Below are 24,437 nucleotides of genomic sequence, written 5' to 3' on the forward strand. Positions count from 1 at the left end.
TACGGAGCTCCTGAAATTTTCCCAGAAATGAGACTCATGTCAGTTGATAGGGCTTATAAATAGCTATCCATGATATAAATTTGAAGAAAATCGTTAGAGCCGTTTTCGAGAAAACCGTGAAAAACATGGTTTTTTAGTAATTATCCGCCATTTTGAATTCAATTTTATTGAATTTCTTATTGTCAGATCCTCATGGTATAAGGACCTTAAGTTTAAAATTTCAAGTCAATCGGTTGATTAGGAATGGAGTTATCGTGTTCACAGACATACACACATACACACACACACACACAGACCAACACCCAAAAATCATGTTTTTGGACTCAGGGGACCTTGAAACGTATAGAAAACTTGAAATTAGGGTACCTTAATTTTTTTTTGGAAAGCAATACTTTCCTTACCTATGGTAATAGGGCAATGAAAGTAAAAACATACTTGATTCAGTATAACACTTAACACAATAAACGCGATTCAATACAATACACAACTCACTCAATACAACGCGACACAGCACAACATTACAATATTTTTTTCCTACAGCTCAACTCAACTTTTTAAAGTTTAAACAATACAACTTCATATAATATGTGTGTTGTTTAATATTTTATCCAGTTTAGTATCTTGTATTGTATGGTATCAAGGTTACCTAGTTTCATTAGGTATTGTATTTTATTGGGTTTGTTTTATTGTATTGGAGTTTGTAATGTTGTTCCTCTCTATTTATGTAGTTAATCTCCTAATGTGAATGTATATTGTTAATCTCTCTGTTGTTAATGCTTGTTGTTTATCTCTTTATTTGAGCGATGATAATGGGATGAGACGATGAAATAAACACATAACTATATACTCAGTGAGATTATTACCACGAATCTTTTGTCAAAAGTTTATCAAAGTTTAATGATAATAGCGCTTCATCTGATAAAGCCATTAGAGTCCGAAAATGTGTATAAATAGTCCAGGAAATGAATTCTTGAAAAAGGATGTAGAGGGAAAAGTTCGAAAGACAATTTTTGACTCCGCTTTTCCCTCTATCATCCTTCGTTGACTGGACTAAAAGTGTGTTTTATTATGAATATTACATTTTGTGTTTGATCAAACGTTTTGTGTTGAATTATTATTCGTATGAAACAATTCCAATAAAGTATCATTTCTTTAAAAAAAATCAATCACTTACTAACAAATTGTGTTGTGAGATCCACTTCAAACTTTCGAAATCTCTTATGAATAACATAAATAATGCACATTCATCCAATTGTCACACAGTTTCGAGTGAATCTCACTGTAGTTTAATATGGTGTGTTCTTTTTTATTCCTTATTTCTTGGTTTTTCCCTGCTAGGGCTGTGGCCAATTGGATGAAGGCTCCTGAAACGCAGTTCCTGCTGGACTTTGTGTGTCCCGATCTGCTTTTGCTGAGGATATTGGCCAGGGGTCTGATCCTGTGGGATGAGATTTTGCCGACCGAGGAGTGGGTGCAAAGTCATGTCCCCGAAGTCATCAGGCCCTACTGCCTTGTCAAGCCCGTCGAAGACAATATTGACTATGAAACTATGAAGTCAGTACACTCAATCTATTATTCATTCATTTATATATTTATTTATTTTTATATTAGTTTTAGTTTTTCTTCTGTATTAATCGTATTTTTTGTTATTATTATTCTTTAATCAGTATAACTTTGGAAAGATACAATAGGCTTGAGCCCAAAACGTTTTCCTATTCGTGCAATATTGTCCTTTAGCAATTGATATCCTTTCGAACTTTTTCTAAAATATTAGCATGATCTATCTCTATCTATTTATCTCAAAAAACATCTTAATGTTAACATAGTGAAGTGTTGTGTTTCTTTTCTGGCTCAAAATTTTGCAAAATTATTCAAAAATTTCCTATCTGTAGAGATTTGAGTGAAATATTTTTGTTTTTAATCAGTTTTTAAATATCAAAATTCAAAATTTTTAGTTTAGTCTTTAGTTTTGAAGTGGAAATTGGACTTTTTGAAGTGAAAGTGAAATCTTAACCTTACTCTTTTTTGAAACTTTTATTTGTAAAAATTTGGGAGAAGACAGTTTTGGGCTATGCCTGTTGTCTTCTCCCAATCATATTATATTTATTATAATTATGATCTGTAATGACAATGGAATAAATAAATAAATAATATTCTATTAATCTATATCTATCTCTCTATCTATTAAGCTATATAATATTTTTTAACTGTTGAATTTATTGAATACATATTTAATTAGCCTTGAATTTACTTTATTATTGTTCCAAATCATGTATTTTTTATGGATAATCAACTATAATGGTCATTTCATTGAAACTATTGTTAAATAATAGCCTAAACTATTGTCTGTTTATGTTTTCGATTTTGACACTTGTTTCATCTTAGTTTTAGTGATTAGTATTTCATCTTAGTTGTAGCTAATCAGTCAATTCAAATCAAAATAACTATATTATCAATGGTTTTCAATTTATATTAAATTTATTTTGGTTTTTTATATTTAGTTATCAATTTTTGGCGAATTGGCAAATAAATATTATCAATGGTTTTAAACAAGTGAAGGTATTCCACTATGTAGTCCTAAATAAAAATAGTATTAATTATACAATGCACCATATAAAAACAATTCCATTACTATACATATTAAGCAAGATAGAAAGAAAGTATATTTTATCCATTCTTTGATTGAAATAATCTTCCAGTTCGATCAACGTCCGAACTGTTTGATTTTCCTATTCAAACATTTGAACCTATTTGAAGCATGGAAAATGAAAACTTTTATTTATATAATAAATTTCAATCAAAATTGAAACCTTCGTATCGTCGGGTTAGAGGACATATCCACAAGAGCCTGTTGAATTTTAACCGTGATTACATGCTTTGAGAACCAATCATAGAAGCCTTTTCTAAAAAAAGCCGTTTTTTATTTTATATTTTCATTTGATAATTATTACTATTTTAATATTATTGTTTATGAAATATCATAATTGTGAAGCAATTCTTTGAACTGTAATTAAACTCAAATTTATTTACCATAATAAATAAATTAAAATAAAATAATTTATAAATTGCATTCATAGTGATGTTAAAAACCCACATGATTTTGGTTGGTATAAAAAACATCATCAAAATTGAAAGTAGCATTTAATTGAACAAAAATTAACATCTTCCTAAAACTTTAATTTAAAAACGTAAAACACTTTTGTTACCTGCTTGACTAATTAAATTGTTGGTGGGTTTTTCAGCCAAACGTATTGCAACATAATAGCGGGCGCATGCATGGCGATGGGACTGAAGTTTGCCGGCTCAGCGAACAACGAGGCGTTCAGCACTCTGCTGAGCATCTGCAAAGTGTTCACCACCATGTTCACCAGGTCCATAGCTGAGCTGGCCGGCAAATCCACCATCGAAACATGTCTCAATGTCGTACTGCTGTCTCTTGCTATGGTAATTATATTATTAGTAAATGGAAGCTTAGTTTTCTGTTCAAATCGTGTCGATTGATAAAAACACCGTAGCGTTTGTGTGATTTATTAGGTTAGATGGACTGTTCAAAAGCTTTAGAATCAAGTAGTGTCACTTTTCTTCTGACAGTCGCATCAGACTTGTGAAATGTCAAGTTAGTGGCCAGCCCAACAGGAAACTTTTCTGCTTATTTAAAAAATGAAAAGATGTGGATGTTGCTTGACACCATCTTTAAATCCCATTATCCCTGTGGATATTAATATATCATGTTCAATAGTTTCATATGAAAGATTAGATACCAGAGTTTTCTCCATGGAGAACAGTTCGCACCAAAGTGATTCAGCTCTGATTTGACCACTATAATTCTCTGAACACTTCCTTAAATTATTGTAGACGATTGAATATCTTAATTATTTCTGTACGTATGATTTTTCACTGAATATTATCAACAGAGAATATTTTAACGAATAATATCATAAGCAATAGTGTTTATTTTCCACTAGATCTATGATATATATTTCACATAGTGAAATGGATGCCAATCTGTTTTTTTCATCAATAAATACTCACTTCTATAATATGTAAACTACTGGATTGATCTCGAAAGTAATAATCATGCAACCAATTCAAATCGAAATCTATGATTACATTTCTTATCAAATCGGTGATCAAATATCTTCGGTCGTCTATATTCATATAATATTTGATAATCTTAACACGGTTCTGATAGGGAATGAATGTTTGATAAAAGTCGGTCAAATATCTATGGCCATATTTTTGTAATTTATTTCAATATGGATACTTAATCGTTTTTCGGTTGCATGAATTAGTAATATTTCTGTTTTAAAGCACGGCTAGTCTTGGAAATGATTTCATTTTCAAATGTCGAAATTAATAAATGATTACAAAGTCATTATGTACCCTTCTTTATAGTTTTTAAGAGTAAAAGTGTAGAGTTTCTAGTATAGTAATGGTTCCATTCTCAAGTTTCAAAATTAATAAATTATTACGAAGTCATTGTGGCTATATATATGACTGTGTAATGGGTCTATGAACCTATGATTCTAAAAATAAACTTCATATTTCCGGATATAGATATAAGAGTTGAATGTATTTTTGTTATTTTAAAACTGGATTCAAACTCTATAATAACATTGCTCCCTTTGTTTCAGTAGGGCTATAAAGAAAATAAAAAGGATACTATTAATTATTCTAGTAATAAAATAATAATATTATTATATTGTTGTATAATATTATAGAATAGAATAATATTGTTGTTTTTAATAGAATATAATTGAATAATATTGTTGTGTTGAATGGCAGGTGATGGCAGGCACAGGCGAACTGGAAGTGATCAGACTGTGCCGCTACCTGCGTTCGCGCGTGCGCCAAGGATCGACGAGTGTGGTGACATATGGCTCGCACCTGGCCACACACATGGCGCTGGGTCTGCTCTTCCTGGGCAGCGGCCGCTATACGTTGTCCACATCGGCCGAGTCAGTCGCCGCCATGTTGTGTGCCTTCTTCCCCAAGTTTCCCACGCACAGCAATGATAACAGGTGATTGACATCAATCAATCAATCTCTTCATTGAAGACATACAATGTATAATCTGAAAACTGTGTGACCATACCTAGTCAGTCAAGTCACTCGATATTATTATAATTATAATTTGGAAAAACATACAGAGTGAGTCATAATAATGTATATGTATGGGAACCCTTCAATAAGTTGGAGACTGTTGTAGATATAATACTGTAACTTTCAGGATAAGTTATTGATCAAATACTCTACCTTTTGACATACAACTGAATTTCAACCCCTCATAAGGGGGTGAATTTGGGGTTGTAACTCGAATATTTTAAATGTAAACACCCATTGTGTGGTAGATCGTTAAAACAAGAAAGATGGCATCGATAAAAATGTTCTATGATACTTGCATCCGAAATGGCGGCTGATTGGATTTTTAATTATTAAAGAAATAATTTTTACTTAGTGATTGAAGTTTTAATTCCAAGTCTCAAGTTCATTGTTTACATCAGCAATACAACAAAATAAAAAACATCTCATCAGATACCTATAACTAACAATTTAAAGATACTAGGCACTTCTGAAAGGTTAATTTGGCACTATATCAAAGAAATTATTAAAGAAATAATTAATAAAGTTCAATCAGCCGACATTTCGGATGCAAGTATCATAGAACATTTTTATCGATGCCATCTTTCTTGTTTTAAAAAGGCATTTAAAACGATCTACCACACAATGGGTGTTTGCATTTAAAATATTCGAGTTACAACCCCAAATTCACCCCCTTATGAGGGGTTGAAATTCAGTTGTATGTCAAAAGGTAGAGTATTTGATCAATAACTTATCCTGAAAGTTACTAAAACAGTCTCCAATTTATTGAAGGGTTCCCATACACATGACTCACTCTGTATATAACAAAGAAGAAACAATAACAGACAGTTAATAGACTCAATGAAGAGTCTCCAGGTTCAAATGAGAAAACAATAACTATTCATTTATCAACTTAATTTCAAGCTCCTATCATAATTTTTAAAGAGTTTTGCAGTTCCTTGGTAACACTTTCTCCTCCTAATAAAGGTTAGTCTCCTCCAAACCAGCTTCTCCTAAAAAAGTCAACTCTCTTAGCTTGACTCCTTGCTATTATTCAATTCACTTGAAAAAATTGAGTTTTAAGCAAAATCTTCATGAAATAATGATACTATTAAATTAAATAATTAATTTATTATGAATAATAGATGAATTATTAATCTATTATTAATCAACTAATAATACTATCAAATTAAATAATTAATCTATTATATTATAAAGAAAAGAATTTGCTTATACATCTACGGGATAGGAATTAGTCAGTACTAAAATATTTATGCAATATGTAATGTAAAATGTACTAAAAAATGCACTCCATGGTCATTTTTGGGTAACACCCATGGAAGATGTCTCAATTTCTTCGTTAGGACTAGTATATCTATAAATATTCATTAATTCATTCATTTATTGATTTATAAACGTCTGTCATAATTTCCTCCAAGTGAAGTATTGCCGGCTCTGAAGTTTATCCTCCAAGTTCCAATATATTGATTTCTCATTTTGCCCATCATCCACCAGCTAGCGTAATTTGTGTGCAATATTGTTGATTGTTTTATGTGGAAGAATTTATTGTTCATCTACTTTTTTAACTTGCAATCTATCATTATTATTAAATCTATCATTGTTAGGCTACAAAAATAACCGTTGATTATGTTTCATTTACCAGTTAGTTGGTTTAAAGTTATTTTAGAACACTTATCCAGTGGTGCCCACTCCCTCCAAGCACCCCCTCCTCTATAAATCTAAAAATATTAATTTTATTACTCTGATGTACTCTTGCAAAAAAGGTCATCATCGCTATTTTAAACACATATGACCTTTTTGACAATTCAATAATTGTTTTTCAAGCTCCTCCCCTTAATAATTTCAAGGACGCAGTCTGTGTCCTCTTATCTTCCAGGAGTTTGATTTTTTAAATTTCTACATTTTCAATACGAATTGAGACATCTATAGTACAATATTTTTCAGTATTATACACACATCTATATTATCACACATTATAGTATAATACACATCACTGTGAATTTATTCCTCGTTTTGAATGAATAATTCGATTTTAAATAAACTTTCTGTTATGAATTGCAGGTATCACCTACAAGCATTCAGGCATCTTTACGTGCTAGCAGCTACACCCAGGCTGCTCCTACCCCGTGATGTGGACTCTGGCAACCTGTGCTATGCGCATCTAACGGTCGTCTATTTGAACTCTGCCTATTACGCCAATCAGACTGCTCGGCTCAAAGCGCCTTGTCTCCTACCTGAATTGAATCTGCTCAAAGAGGTAAATAAAAGATGCCTGTTGGTTATAAAATTTTTTTTTTTTTAATTTGTTTTCATCAATTAATGCATCAAAGTATAAGAATTTGACAATTTAGTTGGCAAATTCATTTTTGTAAAAAATCTGTGGTTGATCTAATATAGGCTATCTATTGTTTTTCGTTCATTCATTTATTTATTGTACAATTTCCCATAACATCGCATAGCAGAGCACAGCTTTAGATGTTTCTGGGATCTGATACAACAGTATAATTAATTAGAAACATTAATTGAATGACATTGTAAGTGAGATGTCATTCGAATTTGAGTGATATCTCATAATAAAACCAAATGAGTTTTATATTGTGATAATAAATGTATAAGGATAGACCTAGTTCATTTTTCAATAGACCAGGAGTAGTACTTTCTTGGGAACTCTGTGGCATACATTGAAAACTCTCGTGTCTGTGTTGTAAGTACTTTTCCAATAAGCTGCCTATGTTCTGAGTACAAGAATCTTTGATCAAAGTCATCAATGGATGAAATGATTAAATACTCAGTCATAATGGTCTTCACTTCATTTATTCATCTATTCATTTTATCAAAGTAATTATTAATTTTCAAAACAGTTATATAATGTATTGTCATTTGTACATTTATTTGAATTTGAATTTTTGAAATACTTCTAAATAGAAATAATTATGGCACGAAATGTATTGACGATTGAGCATTTATGTGAATTTTAATTCTTAATACTTTTGAATAGAAATAATTGGGAATAAGTATGGAGGATAATTTACTCTACAATTTGTTGAATTTCAGGTGCGGGTAGAAGACGACAGGTACTGGAGCATAGTGTTCAGGAGAGAGGAGAACTGGAATCAGCTGGAGAAGATTCTTGCTGACTCGAAGAGTCTACCGGTGAAGCAGAGAGCCGGCTGCCTGTCCTACTGTGAGGATCCTCATGGCTTCAGGAGTTTGCTGGCTCACACGCTCACCTCAGACAAAGTCGTTTCTTGGAGTGTTCCGGTCAGTCGATTTTCAACACTACTTACAAAATCTTATGTTGAATTGTTTAATTAACTCTTAGTATACGAGAAATTCCTGTATTAAACACACATTCGCATTGGTGTATACAAATAAAAATTTTAGAGTTGCTCTATCACTTGACATACTCGTATCTTTTATAACTGTAAGTTTAATGTTACAAAAAACCAAAGAGATGGAACCCCGATATTCATTCATTAAGGCTGGCTACTAACGGTAGAATGTTATGTTGACTTATGCCACGTTCACATATGCACATAGATATAGTGAGGTCCACGTTATAATGGCAGTGTTTGATTAGCAATGGTATTGCTATCCTTGTCTATCATTCAACAAAGCGGATAGTGCTCTTTCTCGCTTTGCTCTGTTGCCAGATCGTCTTTTAACAATGTAGAATTAATAATTAATTAACAAAATATTTAATCTTAATTATGAAAATTCATTATGAAATTATTGAAAAATATAATTTATTGCTAAAATAAAATATAATATTGATTATTATAAACAGAATAAGCAGTTAATATTACATTAATAAACATGTATCAGCTACCGTCTATAAAAGGCATTGACAAGACCGAAGATCGGCAACGTTGTTCTCCTATCTTTCTCCACTGCCATTATAACGTGGACCTCACTATGTTCATTATTAGCTAGAGGCTTCTAACATAAAATAACCAACCAATAACAATAAATAAACCACTGGAATATTACAAAATTTGTAACAATTTAATTGTAATGATAGAAAAATATTTTAACATCGGCGAAGAGAAAAATAAACAACAAAAATTGAAGACACAAAAGCCTAACCTCAAAAAATGTTGCTGTGATCACAGCTGTTATGACAACAATGTAAGACGACTGTGCAGCATGCATGTTCAACCGTTAGTGGCCAGCCTAACACTATATTTAAATAGCAAACAATGTATTATTTGTAACTTTATGTCTTCAGTTGATTAACGTTTTCATTTGTGAATCCTGTATTCGATTTCAGGCAGAATCAATATTTTCGTTCTCTTCGAAGCCCAGCACACTGAATTTCGTCCGACTTTTCTTGGAGTGTGAGAACTCGACGAAGGCTGCCTCCCCCAAGGAGCTCAAACAACTTCATTTCCTCACTAAACTTGTGTTTGATTGCGTCACTCATGATAAGATGTCCATTTTGGTGATTTGGCTGTCAATAATACAGGTACATTTCAACAAATGCCAATAATTATGAATTTGAAACAATTCAGCTTTTACAATGTTCATTAAAAAGATGGTTGAGTCACTAGAATAAGGATGACTGTCATTACGCCACTGCAATATTTCAACATTTTTCTCGTGTCTGAACAAGCTAGCATTTCAACTAAAGTATAAATTCATTCATTTTTATAATAGCATTTAGATAGATTTGATATCTTGGATGTACCACAAACTATAAATCGTTGAACTTTATTTATTCCACTTTATACTTTAGTTATTCCACTTTATTGTTAATAATATAGGTATTCCACAATAATTGGTATTTACAAATTCACAATTCTTAATTTAAAGCAATTGAATTTGAATCGTTATTTATTGAAATGAAAGGCTTACAAAAATGTGTCAAGCTATTAATTTCTTACCGATCGACTGAGAAATTGAAATCTTTTGGGATTTTCGTCAAGGCCGGAAATTCGATTATAAAATTTCGTATTGATGGCCTATTTCTGGATTGGAATGGAGGCCGGATCCTTATAGTGGATTTTTTCCGATCATCTATGTGTTGGAGCCAGCTTTATACCAATTTATTGTAAACCATTTGAAATAGGGCTTTAGGCCCGGTTGCACAAATTAAATTTTAAACATAATTAACTAGTAGTTCTGCGAAGAGTAGTCCTCGCTCATGAATACAACTTTCAATCTAATGAGAAGGGCCAGTACAGTAAGTACAGTATATTGTGAAGATTTAGCCATGATTGTCATCTATTATTTTCTCCATTGAAAGTGCTAGAGACACTGTTTCCAGGGACACCGGACTTATCAAGGAGGTACCTTTATATCAAATACATACCTTCTAAATGAAAAAGACTAAGAAATTGTTAAAAAACCACAGATTTCTTTATACTTAGAAAGACCGGTTTCTGTCTTTATCAGAGTTTATCAGAGATTGACAATGGTGTGATTACCGAAACCGGTATTTCTAAGTATCAATAAATCTGTGGTTTTTTGACAATTTCTTAGTCTTTTTAATTTAATGTGAATAATTACCACAATATCAACTTCTCAACTACACAAAAACGAAAAATTTCACCTTTATACCTTTACATACAAACTTTTCTCCACAACTGCAGTATTGGACTCCAATACAATAAAGATTATTTTAAATAATAATTTATCCAATTAATTTGATAAATCAATTTAATAATAATAAGATGATTCAATTTAATTATTCTATCTAATCATAATAATTTATTTTATAATGAGATATTATTAGAATAAGATAAAACAATATTAGTATTATCTGCAAAAAAACTGGTAGAAACGAGATTTTAACCTGGGTCCCACAGTTTGAGAGACCACGGTCTATCTGACTCGACCACCATGTGCTTGTAACAATAGATGCGAAAAAGTATGAAAATGAATTGCTGTATATTCAAAGACACATCTTTTCTGGATTGAGGTTAGTTTGCGGTTTTTTAAATATTACAAAAAAACCAGAGGTTTTATCAAAAATCGTTACACATACGTTTCTGCGCCTTGTTTCAAAGAACTTGCATACCAAATTTCATCCAAATCGGACAATAACTGCGACTGTAACTGCGGTACAAACAAACAGACAAAAGCCGATCGAGTCGAAACTAAGACCTCAGCTTCGCTTCGGTCAATTAAATTTTAAACATAATTAAATACCAAGAGCAAGAGAACCATTCAAATAAGGCTATTTTGACAAGGAGGCTTCTCTGATTGGTTCCCGTAGCTTTTAATCAGAATTGAAACTTTTGCCACAGGTTTTTGTGCAACAGACCCTTATTATAAAGATAATTATGTTCTCAAAGATAGCGAATATTTTATTCTATTAAAAATAAAATGTTTGTTGGACCTACTTAAACCTTCAACTGTTGCAATGCAATACTTTCATCATATCGAGTCTAATCATTCAACGTTGATTTCAGGGCATCCAGTTGCTGACAACCAACCCGGTGTCGGCCGGCCATTTTATTTGGCAATTGAAGCATGTGATCAGCTACGCTCTCAATCTACCGAAAACAGCTTCGAGAAATCCGCTATCGTTGGACGGCCACCACGACAATGGCCAGAAGCCCTACTTCGGCTCCGATGCGCTGATTAGTGCTGAGTTGGCACTCACAATCAAACAGCAGGTCTCCAACCTTCTCGATGACTGGCAGAAGAATGGTTTGTGCTAAATATTTAGTAATAATCATACCAACTGTAGTGAAATTCACTTAAAAATGTCAACATTCCTAATAAATTATTTGAATGCTTCTCATTTAAACAATGCTGACAGTTCGAAGTGAATCTCACTTCACTCGCATCTCAAATTTGTAAATAGACGCATTAGTGTAAATAAAAATACTTCTTGATAAATTTAAAAAGATGAATAATTAGGCCTCATTTATCATATTGTTGAAATGATTAATTGAATGGAGATGGATTGAAAGTTTTTGAGATGTTTCCCCATAAAATTTGAAGTGAATTTTTCGTTGTTTTGCTCAAATCCTATTCGTTTTGTCCTACCTAACTCCATTGACGTTTCATAAAGCATGATTCCCATGAGAAATAAATGTATACTTGAAACATCTTTATTTTAATCTTATTAATATTAAATTTATCTTAGAAGTTTGTAGCCTGCATCTGTTTCAAATTTATTGTTTTTTCAGATATCAAAGAGGCTCTGATTAGCTACATGAAATGTGAAGACTTCAAAGCATCCGATGCTTGTATGGCAAAATTAGCAATGTATATCACGTTCCACAATATACCTTCGCCGAATCTTATGTCACAAGTCGTGTCAGTTGGTAAGTTATTTGTTGAATAATTTTCCATTTTTTCATTTTGACTAAAACATCAATAGAATAGACCTATAGATGCTAAGTCATATACGGAGAAAACCATTAAACAATATTGTTTATATAGACAGTGATCAAGCTATATTTTTTCTACAGTTTTACTCTGATGAAGTAAAACACGGTATTTTGATGCTACTCTACTACAGTCTTTTTATTGGCAGTTAGAACTTGAGTTTCGATACTCATGGCATCATCATCAATTTCATAAAAATGAAAAAATATAGTGTTTTATTTAATTATTAAACAATTCTGATAAGTGTTTAATGTATTATCATAAGGTTTAAAATATTGACCTTCCATTCTATACTAATTTTGTAATGAGTTTAATTTTTTCTACCTTTATGTGACTTATTCTCTTCGCTAAGTTCCTTTTTTAAGGCTTTAAATTGAATTTTATGTTTCATCCTCCAAAAAATGTACTTACTGTAAACCACCTTATTGCTTGTGCTCCACCTCTCCACCTTCTTCCAATGCTTGACTCTCATAATATAAATACAATTTTTGAAAACAAATACTTCTACTATTATCTTCCTGATCTGCTCTGATAATAACGTCTATAATAAAATAAGCAATATAAATTGACAATTTCAAATAATGAGATTCTGTACTTATGAATCGTGATTTTCAAATGTTTGATTTTGAATTTTTTCAGATGAAAAGCTTATCAACCCAGTGAGTGTAGCTTTGATGCTGAAGCGATCTGAGACTTTTTTATCACATAACAAGTACAACCACCTCGCAATGCTGATCAAGAAATTGAAGACTGTTAACTAGTTTTAACTCTTTTAATAAGTAAGTAACAATGTAAGATATTTTTTGAATATTTTTGTATCGTTTTGTTTCCGTGCAAAAAAACGCACAGACTATTTTTGATTAGATAAAGATCAGTTGTAAAAAGTAATGTTATAAGTTATTTGTATTCGTTGAGATTAAAGGCAATGTATTTTAAAAAGGTTTTTTATAGAATTTATCATTACAATAATTAATCAATGCATTACAATTGAACGTTTTATGGATTGAAATAAATAACAGTAAAGATGGTTTCTTGGTCCATTTCGAACTGCGATGTATTAACACACCAATTTGTTGTTTCAAACACCGACATGCTGTCAATTATTATTGATGAGAATAAGTTATTTACTTAACTTACTGACTGGAGTACTTTCGGGTAACAGACTCATTTTCATCGATAATTTACTGCATGTCGGTGTTTGAAACATCAAAATAGTGTGTCAATTACAGTAGTTTAATTTATGTAGATGGATTGAATTTAAGTTTTAAGGCAGCTTTCATAACAGTAACATTGCCACGAGAATTAACAATATCTTATATTCATAACTCATCAATTCCATTCAACTAACGAACATAGTAATTTTCTGAAACACCACTTTAAAATTGAAAAAAACAAATACTTAATCAATCTTCTATAGCTAAGGTAGCGGCGGTGACATTAAACAAGCAAGGCGGTGCGAATCTGGCATAACGAATCGTTCCCCTCACAGAATAGTAGGTAGATATTAGAGTGGCACTCACACCGGCTATCACTACGACGGCAGTCTTTAGTCTTTCCCACGCCGTCATGGGTCCTATTTTGGGGTAATCGTCCAGTGTTGCCAGGTTTAGGAAATTGCTTTTTATTTTTGTAAAAAAATTCGGTTGAGAGGTTGGTGAAGGTAGGTCATCGAGATACTTTTCTTTCGGGATAAGGTTGTAGGAAGATTTGCCTTCGAAAGTTTGTTTGGAGCGGCGGGGTTTTTGGCTGCGCCGGGGGTTGGTGTAGTGAGTTTGTTTCATGCTGTATTCGATTTGGTCGGGCGGTTGCGGCGCGAACGCAACCGTGATTATGGTTGCGGTTTCGGTGTTGCGGGTGGCGACTGGCCGCAGCTGCGGTTGTGGCTCCATGGCGCGTAGTCGTGCGTAGAATAGCGGCGGCAGGACGAACATGAGTGGACCCATGAGAGTGCCGCCGATGAGGCCCATGATGAGGTCGAAGCGGGGCACCATCTCGGCCAAGGCGAGCGAAAGCATCACCAGCCCGGAGCGCAGTAGGATGCGTTTCAAGTTGAATTCTGTAAATCGCCGAAACGAGTCGTTAATTTGATGTCAAAATACTCGCAATATGCATTCCGAAACGTGTAGATAGTCGTAGCTTTAAATCGAACACTGGAAATTATGAAATCAGTTATCCATGGATAGTTACATGGCTTCTTCATGAAAAATAATTATTGAGAATGATTTAATTTAGATCTTACATCTCTTATTAAATGAAATGGTTAGAAGATATTGTGGATTCATTAATTTACAGGGTTATTGGTTTCATGTTTTTGACATTTATTATTTTAACATGAGTATAATTTGTGGATTTAAGTGAAATTTTTAATATTTTTGTTATTGTGAAGGAAGATTTTTGTTTGGATTTGTATTTTGAAATTAATTAATCTGATAAATTCAAAATTATTTTAGTACATACATTTTTTGGACTCAAAATAGTGTGTTAATTATTATCATTTACATAACCTCTAGACTGTGTATTCCAAATTAAGGTTTAAAGCAGTTTTGGACGAATGCCTGTTGCTTTTACCTTAATTGTATTGTATATGAATAATTATATGTATATATTATAGTATATGATAGCCACATAGATGTTAATATAGAGCCGAATTAATTTCTGAAAATAAAATGAATTTGGAATTTTATTTTTGTTCCATGGCTCCAACTGAAATTTGTCAGTTCTGTAGTGAAAGTTACATAATCTTCAATTAACTGAGGATGAACAGGTGGAAGCAATGGGAGAAGACACAATCATCGTCATTATCATCATCATCATGATCTTCACTTCAAAGATTAGGCTCATTGCTTAATCTCTTCCGTTTCCCATTTTCAGAAAACACACAACTAGTGTAGGATAAATGACGTCCTAAGGATAAAAGATATCCTTGATTAGTTTTTATTATTTTGACTAAATCACAAAAAATAATAATATCGAGTGACCTGGCTTGCTCAGGTCTGAGTTTCCAGGTCGCAACTGATCAATTTCAGGGCCTCTGACATGACCTAACGACTATTTTTTAGGCAGCAGTGACCGACGATATAACGTTACCATCCGAAACATGGGAGTGACCCGAGAAAAATATCTTACCCGCGCTGGGATTCGAACCCAGGCCTCTGGATTATGAGGCCATTTAATATACTCGACTACGGCCACTCCTAGGAATCATTGAAAATTCCATCTTGATTTCTGGCTTTGCTTTACTTATAAGCCAATTTCATTTCATTTTTACGTTTTTGACAATCATTGGAGTTTTTTCATTGAATCTCACTATCACTTCCTTGATTGATTCTCCAATCAAAAAAATCAATAGATTGGATTGTAACTCATCATTAAAAATGATTCCAGAATAATTCTGATTCTTGGACATAATTGTTGACTGACCTTTATCAACTCCCAGCTTGTCTTCAAGATCCTGAAAAAGGGGCGTGGCTCCGATCACTGTCGACAAACAGATCTGAAGAATGACGAGGAGGACGTTGATGTCCATGACGAGTGATGGCTGCAGAGTTTGCATCACGTTGTAGTCGAGTTCAGTGCTGTAGTAAATAGCTCCCAGTACACTCGTAGTCAGAAACAACGTGCCAGTTACTGAAACAAATATTAAATTATGAATATTGCAGAAATCCATGTATGACGTGGAAGTTGCTTTAAATTAGCATTTTCACTTGTTATTAAGTTTCAATGGTATCATTTATGTTAATTCGGCCAGGTTTCACAAAAGTATGTAAAATTTTTGAATGTGATTAAATGATAGAAGCCTTCTCTGATTAGTTCTGGTGGTATTCAATTCCTTTTAAAATTTAACAGACTTTTGTACATCCCTTCAATTCCTGTTAAAATTCAACAGACTTTGGTGCACCCGGGTCAAAAATAATTGGGTAGTACAGACTATTAGTGTTCATTTTCATTCGTCATCTTCTTCTCAATATCAACCAAAGTTTCGGTTCGTTAATTTTAATCGCTTGAAATAACGCTAACATTTTATTTTTTCTGCGTATAAAATAGTCCAAATTATGACATTTTTTCGATTGATAAAAATGTGTCATTTTGAACAAGTTCTAATCAAGTTTAGTCTCTATGAATTCTAATGAACAAATAATAATATGCTCACCTAAGAAACCAATGATAACTGCACAACCAATTTTTCCTTTGTCAGCCATATCGACTTGAATTGTTAAAATCGTCGGATGGATATCGAACTGAAATAGTAATGGAAAATTGAATTGAATTTATTAATATATCAAACTATTTTAGAAACACTATTCAAATACATCAAATAGTGAATACAAAGAATCAGTAAAATAGAAAAGTGCAAATTAATAATGTCTCCTTTCACTTTCAACAAAAGAGAACCTTGTTTGAGAGACACACGCCAATATTGGTGTCTGTATACAACCAAAATTGTTAACTTTTTAGGGACAAATCACATTGAAGCGGCAAAGGTAGCTACAAGCTTAGAGTTTCGAAAATAATGCAAATAAAACATAGAGTAGCGGTAAAGCGGTGACCAATTTAAATACAAGCATTAGTTTCAACACTCTCAAGCTTGAAACTACTTCATTATGCTTTGCCCCAGAAAGCTGACAATTTTACGTGTATACAATTTAGTCAAGATCGGTGTGTTTCTCTAAAACCAGCGACCACATAATACAAATAGACGAAGCAAGCAGGCTGACTTTTGAAGCCAACTTTATTGCGATGGCACAACAAATATGGCGGCGGCCTTATTGCAAAATTTACTGGGAAAAGAGCTGAGAGTGTCACACAGTTGTTTGCGGCTCGGCAATCTGGCATCAGTATGAGTGCTTCGCTTGGCTATGTTCTTCCGAAAATATCAGGAGAAAGGCTGATCTTGAAAAAAAGGTTCAAATAAAAATAAAATTAATCTATTTATCTAAAACTTTTTCACTTACGAAACTTCCTACCCTTAAGATGAAAATTTTCCTCGCATACCAACCATTTTCATGTCACGTTTTTGAATATGCGAAAAACTTTCAACTTTTTACTCATTAAAGCTGAATCAATTCGAAACTTGTAATTTTAGTTACACCATCAGAATCAGTGATTCATTGGGTATAAGTACACCGAATTTGAAAATGTTTACTTAATCGTAAAGGGGCTAAACGATGTTGTATTTGTAGCTCGGGCACTACAATAATTTTAAGCGTCACTGAGCTGGATTTTGCGTTTCTAGACCCAACTATGATGGCCAACTTGGCTTCATAGATCTTAATGCTGTACCTGGAACAAATCTATATGAGATAGAGCGCTCTACCTGATCTCAGATTGTAGAGCACGAAAATACGCCCAGAGGGATTTTGAATTATACATCTAGATGGTAACAATCGGAAGATATTGTTGATCAAAAACTAAAATTAATCAAAATTGATTTTTTTCTTCAAATTTCACTTATTTTTGAAAAATCATAACTCAGTACTCATTGGAGATAGATAGTTCCGAATGATCTCATTTTATTCAAAATTTTATAATCTAAAATAAGGCGAGAGAAAATTTTCTGTCCCATTACGAGATTTGGCAGAAATAGCTGAAAACTGGAAAACGAGCCGAAAATACGAGGTTTTTGGGCCACCCTGTATCTAGCACAAGGAAATTTTGCATGAAGAAATTGGTTCTAGACTTCTCTTATGTACCCAAATAATATATTGAAAAATCAGAACTACAATATAAATTGCAAGCACACCCCCTTTGTTATGTCTATATTGACTGGACTATTTAATTTACCTGGAAAGCAAGAACTCCGTAACCGATAGCAATGGCTTCCCACGATATTGAAGGCAGTGGCGGAGGGGTGGCCACATCTGATGCCATGAAGCAATGCCATGTCAGCAACGAAACTGTGGTCACTGTCATTGAAGAGCTCACCACTAACCACCTAAGTTAAAAAAAAACAAAATGTCACCATTTTTCATCATAAATTATTGTGTCAAGTCGCTTAAACCCTTTTAGATTATAATCATTATTAAATGCCATGAAAAGCAATCAGAGAAGGTTCGTTTGAAAAGAATGCTTCTCTGATTGGTTCTCGTGGCGTGAAATGCATTTTAAAATGCACATTAAAATATAACAGACTTTGGTGCAACCGGGCATCTTTTAACTCGAATTTAATAGAAAATCTTAATAGAGAAATCTTAATAGAGAAATCTTAATATTGATACGGTAATTACAACTATTTATTACTTCACATATTGACTTATAGGTAGTTGTTCATAGAGTGTTTTAGTTTGAAGTGAATAAGCTTCTTACCTACAATTAAGTTGGGAACACCTGCTCCAAAGACAGTGATGTCAAGAATGAATGTCACCAATCTTGCGAAGCTCTCGCCATAAGTCATCTCAGCCAATGCTGCATAAGGTCTTCTGTCAAATATCAATCAATTTCTCATCAATCTCAGTTGATTTTTGCTTGATTGTAAAATAAATAAATTTAACATTTTTTGTTTTATTTCAAATATTTTAATCATAGAAGAACTATCTAGTTTCTAATAAACTATTCCGTAGTATCTCTTTACTGTATTTGAACATTTTAGATTCAAAAATTGTGCTATTAAAGGGTTAAACATTCATTATTTTCTCTACTGATGAATGTAATACGGTACAAGAGACAAAACAAAACTATTAGATTCTGTTATACAAATCAATTATTACATTTTTCCTTACAATAAATAATATTATAATTGGATACAATAGTATTTAGCTAACGGGTGCTTTTTAACTCTTGGTGTCAAGTCTATTTTTTCGCCTTGGTGATAGGCACCATTAGATTGGCTGAACTTACTATTATGGTCACGGTGATATGTATTTTACACAATGTGAATTATGTAATTTTCACATTCTTAGCAGCTTTGCCTGCTGAAATTCGAATGTTGAAGTATGATTAACTTTATCATTACCGGGATACTGTCGCTGAAAAATCAAGGTATAATGTGTAACAATGTTTATTTTATTTATTCATTCATTGTATAAAACACTATAATCATAATACAATTATGACATTGGAGGAAAACTAGGCTGAGCCTGTACTATTTCTCTCCAAAAATTTTGATAAAATGTTAATGTTGTCCAAAAGTTAAGGTTATGTAATCACACACTGCTTCGTCACTTGATTTTCGGTCCAGGAATAATGAATTGAAAATTTTGAAGGTTGATGTTATACTCTAAATGAATCACAGAATGTATCACAATAAATTAAAAACTTTAGAAATATTTTGTCTTCACATATTTTGTAGAAATGGATAAAGAAATTAGTTTTTGAAATATTTTTGACGAGCTTTAATTATTATTGACTAGCAGTTCGTCATGGAAAGTGAAATAGATAAGATGAATAAATATTTAATATAAATTTAGATTATATGTAAATTAGTAATTTCAAGTTACACATTCAAAGCTATGAGATAGGATGTATACCAGTATTATTTTCCCAACTATTAAAACAGTTGAATAGCCTACAAAAAATGAATGAATATGTTGCCATTATTATGTAACTTGTACAAACCTGCTTTGTTTGACTATGGATGGTTGCAATCTCTCAGCCATAATCCAGCATCTGCCCAAAAGAAGTGCCGTATACACTTGCAGAATTAATACTCCCAGGACTAGTGGGAAACCGAACCAACCTGATAATTAAAAACAAACCCTATTAAATTATGAATAGTCAAAAAATATATATAGTAATAACGATGAAAACAAAATCCTTTTCATTTATTTACTGTGAAATGCCAGTCCCCTCATTGGACTTGTTCAATCTTTGCTGCAACATTTTAGTTCCAACAGTTTAGAACCCCCTCGGTTCTGTTTAGGGTAGTGAGGAGGTAAACTTATCAAAAGTCCCCACCACTACCCCCTGTGCTTATGGAGTGGGGGTGGTTCAAAGTTACCATTTTTTGGTTTCTCGCATATAACTCGAAAACTGTTCATCTTACGGACATGACTGTTCTATACGAAATTGAAGGTTACATAAATTCCTACAATATTCATCACACAACTTTTTCTGTATCTCCTATAGTTCTCGAGATATCCGCTCTTGAAGGTATGGCACTTTTTTTAAAAAAACACGTTTGCTTCCAATGTTTTGCCATTTTTGCTCTTATAACTTCTTAAACATCGATGAAAAAAATCCGTGCTGATTATGAGCGTATAAAGCATCAAAATTCTCTTCAATTTTATGTATAATTTCACACTCTACGCATTTCCCCACGACTGTTGCAGCAGCTTTAGTGTTGAGTGTGTAATCTTCAGTTTTGCAACAATAGACCAATTAGTGACAAAAGAATTTGTAGGGAGTGTTTTCAGCACAATTTTTGACTTCACAGCTTTGTTGGGACCAGTTAGGGGGTGAACATATCAAAAGTCCTCATCCCTTCCCCATGTGCTGAGTGGATGAGAGTGGTTTAAATGTTGCATTTTTTAATGTTTTGCTTCCACGCTTATATCTTGTCAACACTGCGTTTAACCATCATGACTAACTATTCAAAAATTAAGTTTGATAAGTTCGGATATATCGAAAACTATTAGAGATATCATAAAACTTTATTGAACAAAAATTGTAGAGAATTTATCAAACTTAATTTTTGAACATTTAGTCATGATGGTTAAACGCATTGTTGCCAAGATATAAGGGATAGGGATGAGGGCTTTTGATATGTTCACCTCCTAACTGGTCCCAACAAAGCTGTAAAGTCAAAAATTGTGCTGAAAACACTCCCTCCAAATTATTTTGTCAATTGGTCCATTATTGCTAATATGGAGATTTCACACTCAACACTAAAGCTGCTGCAAAAGGTGTAGGAAAATTCGTAAAAGCGTGAAAATTATACATCAAATTGAAGATAATTTAATGCTCTATAAGCTCATAATAAGCACGGATTTTTTTCATCGATATTTGAGAAGTTATAAGAGCAAAAATGGCAAAAAAATTGTAAGAAAACGTGTTTTTTTAAAAAATGCCATACCTTCAAGAGCGGATATCTCAAGAACTATAGGAGATACAGAAAAAGTTGTATGATGGATATTGTAGGAATTTATGTAACCATCAATTTCGTGTAGAATAGTCATGTCCTTAAGATGAATAGTTTTCGAGTTATATGTGAGAAACCAAAAATGGTACTACTCCCTTAGCACAGCAGGGGGTAGTGGTGGAGACTTTTGATATGTTTACCTCCTCACTACCCTAAACAGAACTGCCGGGTTAAAAATTGTCTTTCAAACTTTTCCTTCTATACCCTTTTTTGAGCATTCATTGCCTGGACTAAAAATACTGTGTAGTGTATTTACATTATTTTTTCCAAAATAATGAAAATTATTTATACTTTTCTGTCTATCTGTGCTCCTAATGAAATAATAACTGTAGTTTTAGTTGTGAGTTATACTCTTACTTAGAAACATAATGATAATAGACCTATAAAATGTATGTTGTATCCATGTATATACAAATAGAATTGTGATGTAATCACCAGACTACTATCTAACTACTAGATTACACTTCATCTATAGTAGCTATAAAACCATGGTTTTAAAATTACTGAAGACTTCATCTAGTTACTTGGCTGGAGTAGTGTATATTATTTTTAATGAAACAGTTAAATATTTTCTATTGTAAAATGTAGAATTATTTAATTTTCAACTGACCGCAATTGATGATAATCCTAGGCATAGTGACTACTGGGAAAACGCCGAACAGATCGACAATGCACAATGTGGCAGAAAGCAGAGATAATCCTTGTATTGACGACGACTTGCTTCCCTCGCGTCTCTCACTCCCCTCATTGTACTGTTTCTCCGTTGTTGGTGCTTTCCACAGCAGTGGAACTCTTTCTTCATCCATCATTCCTCGTTTTGGCTTCTCATTAATGATCTAAAGTGATTCGGTTTCTGAAAAATATAGTCACATTTTATTCATTTTTATACAATACTTATACAATAGACAACACAGTATTGTGTATAACTTACGATAACCAATACAGGGGATTCCAATGAAAATTTTATTCTGATTTGTATATTCAGATTGATGATTTAGTTGTATAAATTAAAATGGACATAACCTACATAATATTTGGACAAAATTTGAAGAAGTATTTGGGCAATAGCTTGTTTTTTTCTCTTCCGACTACTGTATTTTTTACTCTATCCAACAAATAAATAAAAATATCTATATTTTCAATATACAGAGTGAGTCGTATGTATGGGAACCCTTCAATAAGTATCTTCTTGTTGTAGATACAATACTGTAACTTTCAGGATAAGTTATTGGTCGAATACTCTACCTTTTGACGTACACAATGGGTGTTTACTTTTAGAATATTCGAGTTACAATCCACAAGTCATCCACTTATGAGGGGTTGAAATTTAGTTGTATGTCGAAAGGTAGAGTAGGCCTATTCAATAACTTATCCTGGAAGTTACAGTATTATATCTACAACGGTATCCAAATGTGCGTACAGATTTACGCGCCGCGAACATGAGCAATTCACTTTTAATCAGCTGATGCCAAGCTTTTTATATCTGTATCTTACCGTTTCTGTCAAAATCCAGATATAATCAGCTGATTAAAAGTGAATTGCTCATGTTCGCGGCGCGTATATCTGCACGCACCTCAACGTATTGAAGGGTTCCCATACATATGACTCTCTCTGTGTATATTTTAGCCATCCAGTATTATTTTCGTTTGAAATCAAGGATTAAAATTACGATTAAAGTGAACATCACCTATTATCAAAATTTAGCCAATTGGAATGGATGCTTTCATAAGAATGAATGATCTACTGTACTTTGAATTAATTATTTGATATTTAGACTATGTATATACAGGTGCGGATCTGTTAATCTTCTAATAAGAAAATAATACTCTTTAAACTCATTTAACTCTTTGAAGTGTTGAATGGTGAATGCTATACTAGAAATGTATTGAACTTCACATTTTTTGTACAGTATTAATATAACATATAGCTGGTCTATTATTAATAACAAAGATGCACAATATCAGAAGATCTTAATATTTAAAGATAGATATAAAAATAATACATTCGTACTCATAACAACGGGGACAGCATCTTACCTGGAGAAAGAAGGATGTGAAAGGTATGACAAAATTATATATGACATAAGTATGAAGGATGGAAGAAGACAGAATAGACTACATACAATACTATAACTTTATTATTTATTGTATATTTCATAAAGGAAGATAGTAGTGATGTGTAAAGGAGAGGGGTTAAGCCTCTGCCACTTTGTGATAATATTATTTAGTACAGTTCCTAGTTTAGCTACAATTTCTGTCAACAAAAATTATTGAGTTTGAAATAAATTGAGGTCAAATAATTATAATTTATCGGGATGTTTGTAAATCCACCGGTAATAATTTGTATCCGTCTGATCATTGTAATTTTCCAATTCAAATATTTCAATATTTTTTCTTGTCAATTTATCTTTGTTTTGATTGATAAATAAATATTGTATTTCATTCTCTATCAATTTGAATCTAAATGATAACTTTTTCAGTGAATAAAATAAAATAATGATGCATAAGAACCTACCTCATTCCTATTCTTCTACCGCATTTTCACTTTGCCAAAAACCTCGATCAATTTTTCTGATTAGTTTTCATGTTGAACAATGTATATCAGAAGAACTTCTCACTCATGACAGACCAATAAGGATCGCACTTCTGTCTCATGTCAAAATAGAGTACTGCAGTTGGAAATTTGATAGCCAGTTTCCAGTTGAGACTTCGGCCTAAAGAAACCTGACAAGTTCATGAACGCTCATTCGCTCACTCTCTCTCTCTCTCTCTCTCACTCTCTCTCACTCTCTCTCTCTCTCTCGCTGTCTTCTCAAAATACTGATTCACACGACGGGAAGGTTTGGGTATTTATATCACCGATATTGTTATGTAAGCCTGTGTTGTCCATATTATTAAATTCGAAGACACTCACATAATATA

At 32.7% G+C, this 24,437-nt stretch overlaps 2 protein-coding genes across 2 annotated transcripts in view; one reads left to right on the forward strand and one right to left on the reverse strand.

Annotated features, from left to right (window-relative positions):
* The window catches only part of LOC111048298 (anaphase-promoting complex subunit 1), an 85,868-nt gene extending 72,482 nt beyond the window's left edge, over positions 1-13,386 (forward strand). Inside the window, exons 30-38 of the mRNA XM_039437270.1 lie at positions 1,339-1,554; positions 3,243-3,444; positions 4,786-5,021; positions 7,164-7,359; positions 8,157-8,363; positions 9,373-9,567; positions 11,516-11,756; positions 12,242-12,379; positions 13,083-13,386. Coding sequence (XP_039293204.1) covers positions 1,339-1,554; positions 3,243-3,444; positions 4,786-5,021; positions 7,164-7,359; positions 8,157-8,363; positions 9,373-9,567; positions 11,516-11,756; positions 12,242-12,379; positions 13,083-13,204 — 1,753 coding nt within the window. The 3' untranslated portion in view covers positions 13,205-13,386. The remainder of the gene's footprint in view (positions 1-1,338; positions 1,555-3,242; positions 3,445-4,785; positions 5,022-7,163; positions 7,360-8,156; positions 8,364-9,372; positions 9,568-11,515; positions 11,757-12,241; positions 12,380-13,082) is intronic.
* Positions 13,387-13,737: 351 nt separating this feature from the next.
* LOC111055804 lies at positions 13,738-24,236 on the reverse strand. The gene is made up of 8 exons (XM_039437271.1): positions 24,031-24,236; positions 22,127-22,369; positions 19,995-20,115; positions 18,698-18,859; positions 18,225-18,375; positions 16,594-16,681; positions 15,864-16,070; positions 13,738-14,499 (listed from the first exon to the last, which is right to left on the reverse strand). The coding sequence occupies exons 2-8, from the start codon at positions 22,323-22,325 to the stop codon at positions 13,847-13,849; spliced, it is 1,581 nt and encodes a 526-aa protein (XP_039293205.1). The 5' UTR covers positions 22,326-22,369; positions 24,031-24,236; the 3' UTR covers positions 13,738-13,846.
* Between the last annotated feature and the right edge of the window lie 201 nt (positions 24,237-24,437).

Source organism: Nilaparvata lugens, chromosome 11, assembly GCF_014356525.2.
Source record: "Nilaparvata lugens isolate BPH chromosome 11, ASM1435652v1, whole genome shotgun sequence".
Taxonomy (NCBI): Eukaryota; Metazoa; Arthropoda; class Insecta; order Hemiptera; family Delphacidae; genus Nilaparvata; species Nilaparvata lugens.